The 11,218-nt window shown below is 37.7% G+C and overlaps 1 protein-coding gene across 1 annotated transcript; it reads left to right on the top strand.

The window, feature by feature from the left end:
* The first annotated feature begins 5,501 nt into the window (after positions 1–5,501).
* Positions 5,502–9,746, top strand: LOC129726399 (DNA-binding protein K10-like). The gene is made up of 2 exons (XM_055683027.1): positions 5,502–6,751; positions 7,719–9,746. The coding sequence occupies exons 1-2, from the start codon at positions 5,738–5,740 to the stop codon at positions 7,896–7,898; spliced, it is 1,194 nt and encodes a 397-aa protein (XP_055539002.1). The 5' UTR covers positions 5,502–5,737; the 3' UTR covers positions 7,899–9,746.
* The last annotated feature ends 1,472 nt before the right edge of the window (positions 9,747–11,218 follow it).

The following is an 11,218-nucleotide window of genomic DNA, read 5'->3' as shown; positions in this document are numbered from 1 at the left end:
GGTAATTTTTACTAACAATAATATAAAAATAAACGTTGAAAAATACACACAAAACTGCAAAACATCGAAAGATTTAGATGTATTCGAATCGCCTGAACAACAACAAAAATTGTCTAATTACGAAGAATATATATTTCAATTCATATTTATCGTAGCTGTAGTAAAGCTGAAAAAGCACTTTTTCAGAAAGACAGAATGTACAATTTTAGCTATGGAATTGTCATATAGGCGCTTATTTAGACTATAAGCCAGCTACTGTTGGCTGTAAAAGAGTTTTTCTACAAGTACAAGGAAGGAATAATCAGTTCTACAGAATCGACCAGCATGTATAAAAGTTGTTCAAATGGCTAAGTTGTTTTTTATTAAGCCCTTGTTCGGCTATTTAGGAAGCCGAATGTAACAAGAAGCTGATATAGTTCTCCGAACCGACTGATTAAACACTTAGAAATACATTATTCGACTTATGTTCAGCCGTCAGCTGAATAAGATTAGTTATAAAAGCGCTTATTTAGCAAAAAAAATGCTGCTTGGGTTGGTAGTATGTTAATAAAAATAGTAGCTGTTTTAAAAAGTGATCTGGAAAAAAGTTGACATTTATGAAGCAGGTTATAACAACAGGAACCTTGTTCCTGATGGGAATCACGAGGAAAATAAACTGTAAATTAAGTTTTTTTCCAATTTTCCAAAATACCCATCGGCTCCATTGAAAACAATAAAATCATTTGTAAATAATTTATCGTACTCAAATTAATTAACAGTAATTAAATTGAATTAACATACTGACTTCTTCTGTTTGGTATATTTTTCATTATTCGGTACAATTCTCTATTTTTGTGTACATATACGTTTCGCTTTTTGAAATATCTCACAAACTTTAAACACCGGATAAAAAAAAGATAGATTTTTAGACAGAAGATAGTAAGCATCAGGAAGCGTTCATTCAACCAGTTTGTTTAATTGATGTTGTCTAATAGCTATTTATTAAATAGAAATAGCGCCTAACCAGCCAACAATCAAATAATGGCGCGGAGTATTTCACAAGTTTATGTTTAAACTAGAATTTATTGTTTGTTCAGCTGATAAATCAACCTGAGCGTTGTGGCAATCCGTTTCACCTGTATGCAGACTTTATTCAGCTATTTTAAAATTATTAGCTGTTTTATTCAGCCTAAATGTTTGTTGGGTAGTTATGCTCTCTGTGATTAACTAAGAGTAACTCATAGAAACTATTATCGTAAAGCAAAATTCTGATTCAATTGCACAATGTAATGCCACTACTACTACCGAAAACATGTAATATGAATATCTCTGCTGTAAAATTTGGGTGTGTACGATGAACCTCCAAATCCTGTCTCATGATTCGTACATTGAATCTTCACTCGCTATCTGAGACACTTGCCGCAAATTGCGCCTTCTGTTCAACAATCAATCTCTTTATCGGAGAAGAAGAGAGCATAGAAGGAACGAAATAAACAATTTGGAGTTTTTTTTTTTCATGCTTGAAATCACTCAAGAACTTTGCTCCAGAAAACACGTCGAAGTCGAACGATTCGCCGGCGATTCGATTCGTCGCGAATGGATGTGATGAAGCTTCATACGATTGGTAAGCAAGGAAGAGCGTTGGTGTTCTACACAGAAATAATCCTGAGTGCGAAGGTTAGTGTGTGGTGAATGGAAACTTCGCTTGTTGGGTTGCTTCGATCAGTTAGCTTTTCAGTTGATTCGAAGTAAAGATACGTATCCTAATGCTTCGCGTAGGAAAACTTTCTCGAATCATGATGCAAACGAATCGGAACTGATTGACTGCAAACATGATGAGGTAATTTTCATGCTCGTCGGGGCCGGCGTCATACTTTTTCCCAAGTGGATAGTAGGGAATCGGGGAAGGATATAGACGTGGCAATGCTACTCTGCCCTTCATTGCCAGGTCATTTTTTCAAATGTCTTCGAATTCCGCTCAAAAATGTCTTGACATGACTTCCCACATAAAATGGCTGGTTTAAACCAGCCGAATGCTGGAAAAAATACCGGCAAATTGAAAACTGTCGAGCAAAAGAACAGGTTGCCACCTCTGCAAAATGCGGGTCATAATCACATATTTTCCAGTCAAAGCTCACATTGTTCACAAACAAGCATGTCTTCACCGTAGGTCCAATCTGGCATCGAAGGAAGAAAGAGAAGTATGAGATCAGGTGTTGGAAACTACCGCTCGCCGCTTGAACTGAAGTTTCTTCAAACGGCTCGTTAGCTATCCAGCTTTCCACAAGCGGTAATGGCGGGCAGCGCACGCAGCCCATTTTGACGTTTTCTGTGGGTCGGGTAATTTTCAATCGCAGTAACGGAGTGAATAACATAAAAATTTTGCAACGCAGTATAGCAACTTTAAGGCCGAATACACACACGGCGTAATAATGCCTTCTTCATACAAATTAGAAGGAGTAATCGCGCCTTACATTGGGACGCCTTTCAGCCAAAACCTTCTATTTGTGCCTTCTAGTGAAGAAGGTAGTCGTTCGCCGCCTTCGGCTGCGTACTTGACTGCCTTCCGTGTAGACGCATCGTGCCTTCCACACGGCTTTGTGTCGCCTTCTTTTGGCGAAGGCGCTGGCAACGCCGTGTTGTATCATTTTCCGCCTGCAGGTAATTCTAGAAGTGTGTTGCTTTATTTTTTCTTCCAACAAACATAAACAAACATGAATTGGGTGGCATGACGACAAGAAAGTTACCACACGGCGGGGCTCGAGACGGCGGGATTGCGCCTTCCGTATAGAGAAGGTTTCAAGCAGGTACTGACAATTTTCGTCAGGAAGGCGTTGCCACGCCGTGTGTGTATTCGAGCCTGTAGTAAACGGTTTTGTTTATTTTGATCTGCGCATGCGCACGACAAAATTTAAATAACAAAACGCCCATCGTTTGTTGAAGTTGCTATGCTACGTTTCTACAAAAACACCATATCATGAAGACTGGGAACTCTGCCTAAGATTGTGCGACAGTTTTGGCAGCGCAGTCTTTTGAGTAAAAGTGGAACTGACGCATGCTAGTGTGTGTGCTGGCGATGCGAATGCGAGCCGAACGCTCCGACTGGACGACCACATACACACACTCTGTCTTCTCTGTCTCTGTCAGCAATGTAATTACCAGCACTTTCATAGCAAACATCCACCTTCATTGGATGGAGTGCGCTGTTTGATTTGACGCTTGTCATTTTTATGGGATCAATCCAGAGATGCCAGTCTTGATATGATGTTTTTGGTTACGTCGTTGTTATATGTTCTACTCCGTTACTGCGATTGGAAATTTCCTGACCTGCAGAAAACGTCAAGATGGGCTGCGTGCACTGTTCGCCATTGCCGCTCGTGGAAATCTGGATATCCACTTTAAGCGTAGGTTTTGACGATTGAAGACCTGCATGATGGAATTCCAGAGTTAAAATCGAAGTACTAGGTCAATGGTTATTTTCATCAAACTAAAATTCAAGTTTGACAACCTCCATCATATGTCAAATCTATCCACCAATACCGCTCTTGGAAAACTGGATAGAAAAATATAAAACTGAAATGTATTCAGCTTTCCACAAGCAGCAATGGCGAAAAATGCACGCAGCCGATTTCAACGTTTCCTGTAGGTCACACACTTATATTAAATCACCGAATTCGTCTTTTTTTCACCGACTTTTCAACAGCTGAGCGCTCGGTAAAACGTTCGGTAATATAAACCACTACCGATCGATCAGTAATCAAATTTTTGTTGCTTTCTGTCATTATTACCGACTTAATTTGTGAAAACGGCAAATGCAATTAGTTGCCAAAACCACCGATCAAATCTGTAAGTTGTGTAAGACAATACCGAAAGATCTGTGATATTTGTTATTTGTTCACTTTTAATTATTTAAGCAAATCAGAAATATGATGTAACATTGTTTTGATAAAACAATATTTTTGTTCAAATATTATTAAAAATTTTACCTATTGAAAATAGAAAAAAATCGAAAATCGACGCTCGCCGCACCGAATTTGTCAGGGTGAAAATCAATTAACCTTCATGCCAGTTGTGCTCATAGTTTCAAAGCCGAAGATCTTCCGGATGTGTCCATCAACAAGGCGGTGTAAACTAACTATTTACGTAGCATGCAACAGATGCTCGGAAGTAGAGGCAAATCATGTGATGGTTTGATGACTAAAATATTTACAAATTTTGTATATGTATACTTACGAAAAATTTGTACTATGCGATCATCTTTTAGCTGAAATTGTTAGAGAAAGTCCTCAATTTTTGCGTAGGAACTTCAATGTTCAAACGGAACCGAGAATGTGACTTGACAACCAGAACGAGAACAACGAATAGAAAAAATTTGACAGCTCTGTACTGCCGCGCATAGCATGTCAGTCCTACATTTTCAGCAAGCCGAGAAAAACGCGTTTTTATATGATTTTATAACATGGCTTCTTACGAGATGGGACAATATGTTTGGATGTTTTCCAGCAGTTTTTCAGAACAAAGTTGTTGAGCTCATCAATTGTTACGAAACTATGCATTGTTAGCTACCATTTACGCGTAATAACTCAATTTTACTGAAAATGCAATGACTGACTTGCTATGTGCGGCAGTGTAGTTGCTCAAGTAGTTTTTTACCAATATTCGATAAAAGTTTAATTTACCGAACGGTTCAGTAGAAAATATATCAGTATTCAGTAAAATCATTTGCTGAATACAGAAAATATGTAAAGTTATATCAATTTTACAAACTACTCTGTATTTTCTTAAACTTACCGATCGAAATTGTAATAATAATTACCAAACATTTATTATCTGATTGAGTGTGAGATAGTTTTCAATCATAGTAACGAAGCGGAAAATATAACAACGTCATAACGTAACATAGCAACTTCAACAAACAATGGACGTTTTGTTATTTAAATTAAGTTTTGTTTATTTTGATCCGCGCATGCGCACGACGGAATTTAAATACCAAAACGGTCATTGTTTGTTGAGGTTGCTGTGCTACGTTACGACGTTATTATATTTTCTACTCCGTTACTGCGATTCAAAATTCCCTGACCTACAGAAAACGTCAAAATTAGTCAAATAAGTGTCTCACCGTGTGAATTGATTCCTGCCAAACCTGTTCAAAATATTTAACATTGAGTTTAGCGCTGCCTGACCTGAAACATATCTCTGTTCTAAAGCACCGTGCTGAAATTTGGAAGGCTAAATTTTATTGATAGGAAACTTAAATTATAGGCACCGTTTTAAAATTGTGTTTCTTTACCCTCTGATTCTGTCTCTTGAATTATTCGTTTAATTTACTCAAACGTTGGATTTTCTTACAACGTTTATTTATTCTTTTAACTTTTAACTGCTTAAGTGCTTGACACAAGCTCTGAATAGTTTAATATCTACGTTCAGGGTAAAATTTTTATTAAAAGAGTGGTTTATTTAGTCGACGATATTTTCAAAAATATCTGGCATCTCTGGTCTTTTGTGTATTTGTCAATTTTTAGAACATAAACTGCAGTCAGAAAACGAAAAGCAAAGAAGAAACTCAGAAAAAGTCAGAAGTGAAAATTTTTATTCTTTTTACGCACTTGTATTTAAAGCAGAAAACCTATTTTCGTTTGTTGTATAATTCAGTTCAATTATATTGAGACTACAATCGGACAGAAAGTAGAGGTTTGTTTCGGTATTCAGTAAATTTGCATGGAAAAGTTATAATCTAAACAGTAGAAACCCGTACAAAATGGTCGCCACCAAAGCAACCCAGAAACGTCGTGGAGGTTTAAACGGAGCATCGAACAGGCTACGCTTCAAACCAGGAGGCGGGCCCAAATCTATGAATCCTCGAAACATAGGAGCCATGTTCAATGCAAATCAACTGGGTGATAATCCAGGATTTGTAGATTTCAATGACGACGTACAGATCCCAGCCGCACCTGCTCCTCAAGTTTCAACTTCTGTCTCAGCCGCCAATACAGATACTTCAACTGGTGCCGTTGTCTCTCAAAATGCCAGGACAACTACAAACAACAGAAAGGGGCATCCAAACCAGAAGCGGCCAAACATGCGGAATGGGAACAACATGCGCCGAATGCCACCGGGATTGAATGCTCCTTGGGGCCCACCCATTCCGCCTATGCCTCCTATGTATCCAATGGGTGGTGGTCGAAGAAATGGACCTTTCCCACCACCACTACCTCCTCCACATTTTAGAGTTCCTCCGATGGGTATGCGTGGAATGCGGGGTGGTCCAATGATGCCTCCACCACCACCGAACGGGCGCTTCGGAGGTCCTCCAATGTGTCCTGGTCCAGTTTCGCTGATGCAAAGACCAATGCCTCCTATGCGAGGCCCGATAATGAATCCAATGGGACGCATGATGCCACCACTCCGAAATGGTCCACCTCCGATGAGACGGGTACCGAATGGAAAGATGCCACCTGGGGGAAGAATCATCAAACCAGGTGGAAAACTACCCATTCGAGCTAGTGCACCAAATGCAAAGGGCTCAAAACTTATAGGAAACAAAAAGCTGCGAACAAAGGCACCAGTAAAACCGAGAGAGGAATACCCGTTGGATAAACCATGGGTAACAGCGGAGATTAAAGAGGAGCACGACAAAAAGGTAGAACTAGCCGAACGTTTAAAAGGTCACAAAGACGATGCTCTGTTCGCACAGTTCAAGGAGCAGCGGGACAAGTTTGTCAAAATGTATGACGCTGCAAGGTTGGAATTCATTGGGAAGCATCCCGAACAGGTAACTTGAATGGTCAATATGGGTGTTATCTTTGGACCAAGTTGATATGTTTTTGCTAAACAGATATCGTACCAAAATATGAAGATTCAACAATCGTTGTTTTATAAATCAAAGCTTCTCTCAAATTGGAGGGCTGTTGAAAATTTCGGCTCTGTTGTATTGATGGGAAAACATGAGCCTCAAGTTAACTTTTTAGCTATAATTTATGCAATGTTTAGTAAATTATCAACTTATATTCTGAGGATAGAATAAATCGTTTTTTTTATAAAGTCTAAAAGTAGAAACGGGTTTTCCTAATTGCAGGAGAAAGCTTTTTTTAAATCTATTATGAAGTCATTCCCAATGGTTTCATTTAACCAGAAACATACTTTTGTTTCCTTTGATTTTATTTCATCAACTCCCACAAAGTTTAAAAAAAACGAATTCTGTTTTTAATTTGTACCAAAGCAGGGGTTTTACAGGGATTCTACCGTAAGATGTTGAACCCGTTGAAATATTATACTTTAGATTGTTCACTATTTTCAAACCGACTAAACTAAAATTCATATAAATTCTGGGTTCAAAAGTTAAATGAATTTATGAATTTGCTTTTTCCTTAAATATGGGATTTCGACATATTAACGTATGTCATCCAACAGTAAATAATTTTTACTTGGGCTGTAAACAACCCTGGATGTATTATTTTCTTTGAAATTGAATATTAAATTGTACCATACAAAGATTTATGACATGCTCTTGTTTTCTGTACCCATTTTGAATACTTGTCATTCCCTGCTCAGAACTATACTCTTTAAAAGTCTGTACATTTAGTGTTGTTTTGTTGATATGCTCAAGACTCGTTGTCCCTAAGTAAAAATCGTATTACAATTGTAAGGCTTGCTTTAAAAAAAAAAAAAAAAAAAAAAAAACAATTAATAGTTTACGTCCGCTATAGTTTTGCAAATCTTCGTTCTACCTATTTTTGCAGGACGTTGATAAAATCCTGACCGAATCAGTGGCAAGCAAAAAAGCCAAAACCGAAAATACAAAATCAAATGTTGCAGTTTCTACTGATACTCCTGCCGCCACAGCTACTACTACTGCAACGGCTACCACTACCAACGCTACCGCTACCGATGCCGGAAAAACTTCGGCTTCCTCTGCTTAAGTATAGTTTACTTCTTTGTTTTCGCCCGTGGATCTGCAGTGCTAAACTTGTCAAAAAAGAATCTGTTAAAATCAGTCCACGTGGCAGAAGAGGAAGCACGGAACGCGTATAGTAACATATTTTTCCTAAATAGTGTGCTACAAATCGTTTTTGTATTAGAGTGCAAAGATAATACCATAGTTTTCACGATTAGCATGCTCGTTTCTTTTGTTTGATTTTAGTATATCCATCAGATGAATAACGAATTCAGTAAAGAAACAGATTTTAACTAGTTTATCACTCATCACTTTAAAGATTATTCGAAAACGAAAACATGATCTTACAATGCATAGCCAAAATGAACGGCTTTTTAAAACATTTAATGGAGTTACTTTTAACACGAAAAATAGTCAGGGCTAGCGAATTCAACTCGTGCTAAAACCACTACGCGCTTAGCCAACAGTTTAGTTTTACTTGTCAGTTTTAAACTAAAGATTGAACTCCATTTAGATGATTCTTTCATTTTATCTAATAGTATCAACGAAAACTTGACCGATCATATTCATTATTACAACGCATATGTAGTGGTATACTGTTTGAATGTAGTCGTTTCCTTGAAGCAAACAAGGAACTGTATTTAAATTGCTAGACAGCAGTTTCCTAGAATAATGTAATAATCAATAATCTTACTTGAAACGAGTAAAAGATCTTTCTGTGAAATGGTATTGTGCTGAATTCGACACGAAATAAATGTTTGAGACGCAACAATTTTTGCATTTTTTGGTATAAAAAATACAAGAACGGGTAGCATTTGTATAAAACCAGCCTTTAGTTTTACAATGCTGTTGTTTACAAGGTTGAATTTTTTGCAATCGTGCCCAGAGGGTTGTAGAACAGTACAAGCTATGTACAATGTAACACAGTGTATCATCAAACGTTGATCACAAACTCCCACTCAGTATTTGTTCTAGTCCGTTATAGTGTTCACAAACATAACACGCATTCGTTCTGATATTATATTTTTCCTTTGAATGTCTGATCTATAATTCTCAGTGCACGATTCGCAATATTTTCATTGAATTGCTGGTTGTTTTACAGATGTTCGTACATATAATCTTGTGTGTTTTAAAGCATTTTCAGAATTTCATGCATTTTATAACGAAAAACTGTTCGCAGTCTCAGGCAATATAGATTTTATAATAGTAATCGTTGTGGTCCATGTTTTGGAATGCCATTTGCAAACAAAAACCAAACAATACGAAAAAGGCCAATACAAGTCATGAACTAGTACGTATAGCTATTTGAAAATCATCAATAATAAACTCTAGCTGTAATATAAATAAAAAATCATGTAGTTTATTCTCAGAATAACGATGTATTTTCTGTTTGTGTTGTATTCATAGTAAGTCAATAAACAGTAATAGTTGCTAAAACTCGGTAATTCAGCACAAGCAAATAACAGTAAGAGGAAATCTTCATCATTGCGTCTCTCGAACCCTTGTTCTTCGTATGCCGTTTGCATAGAAGTAATGGAGGCAATTTTATCAGTAAAAGCGTATTGGATGACAGCGAGTATAACGATGAAAATAATTATAGCGGCCCGGAAGCCACTCCCGACCTGGAGAATTTTTTCCATTCTCTTGGGGCAGGCAGAAATCAGTCCTTATAACGGAAACACTGAATGTATAGATTAAATGAACAAGAGCATATATAAACGTAACAAAGAATCTTTCAAACAGACTTATAGACGAGATCAACTACACACGAATGCATTACACACCTGCAACACTTTGACACTTACAAAGTGCACAACACATCAACGATGACAAAATATCTTAATCGCATGAATAAATTATTTAACAAAGCAAAGTTATATTGTAGTTTATTTTTACAATTGTGAAAAAAATCCTAATCCAATGATGGCTTTACCGTGCGATATGGGTTATGGTTGGAGTATATGAACAATTCGTACGAAAATAACCTAAATTCGTATTCCTGTTTCCGTACGAATCGATTTGAATGCTAAGTGCCCTTTCCTTTAGTTCATTCGAAAATGAGAATAGCCTTTTCCAATTCGTTCGAATCGATCTTGTAGTACGAATTTAAGATACCTACTTTCGTAGACAAAAGTAAGGAGGATATGACCTTACCATTGCAATGCAAACTATATTGTCAATTAAACTGAATGACGACATACGCTCCAATTTCTACAATATTTTTCAAAATACTTATATCAACAATATCGCACGCTTAGCCTGGGGGCTAATAGCGGTCTCGATCATCTAGATTATTAGTTGAGAGAATTCGTTATCGACATTGTTTTTGGCACATTTTGCATGTGTAGGATTAGTACATTGATACACCGTGCCCCAGTGCTGAGTCGAGAAAATTCCCAGCTCGAAAAGATCCTCGACTCGATCGGGAATCGAACCCTATATCACCTACTACAAGTAGAACTTTTTTTGTAAAGAGATTCCGCGCCAAGGCTCACCAGGGCAGTCCGGAATAATCCTGGGGTCTCCCTCCGCGATTTGACGAAAAGGTTCAATACAGCACATAGTACAATTCGTCGAATCTGTTTGCGTGAAGGATTACGGTCGTATCATGCCAGCCAACAACCTAACAGGACGCTGAAACAGAACCCGGTTGCCAAAACCCGAGCAAGAAAGCTATACGAGCAAGTCCTGACAGAGTACAACGGCTGTATTTTGATGGACGATGAAACATACGTCAAATTGACTTTGTACAAATTCCGGGTCGGAGACTTTACCTTCCTAATCATGAGGGGAATGCTCCAGGTGGGTTCGATTTCATGGATAAATTCGCTCGCGAGTTGATTTGGCAAGCCATCTGTAGCTGTGGAAAGAAAACAAAAGTTTTCATCACTGGAGCAACTGTTAATGGGCATGTTTATTAGGAGAAGTGCCTTCAGGAAATAGTTTTGCCCTTCATCCAGTCACACGAAGGCCCCGTGAAGTTCTGGCCCAATCTAGCTAGCTGTCACTACATCCGGGATGTATTGGAATCGTACAAGCAAAATAATATTGATGTTATAGAAAAAAGGATTCACAGTTTCGTCCCATCGAAAGATAGTATTGGGCATCACTCAAGCGTGAATTGAAGAAGTGTAGCAAATCAAACAAAATATCATCTGATATGGCGAGGTGGTGAAAAAAAAATGACCGATACGGTTGATGTTGCCACTGTGCAGAAATTGATGGAAGGTATTCGACGAAAAGTTCGAGAATTCATCAGAACAGCAGACAAAAATTATTCTTGAATTTTTTCCTTGAAGTTAAAAAAACCCTGCAAAACCATATTTTTACTAATTTTGTACGTTA

This window comes from Wyeomyia smithii, chromosome 3, assembly GCF_029784165.1.
Source record: "Wyeomyia smithii strain HCP4-BCI-WySm-NY-G18 chromosome 3, ASM2978416v1, whole genome shotgun sequence".
NCBI classification, from domain to species: Eukaryota; Metazoa; Arthropoda; class Insecta; order Diptera; family Culicidae; genus Wyeomyia; species Wyeomyia smithii.
This window is presented reverse-complemented; position numbering and strand designations above follow the sequence as displayed.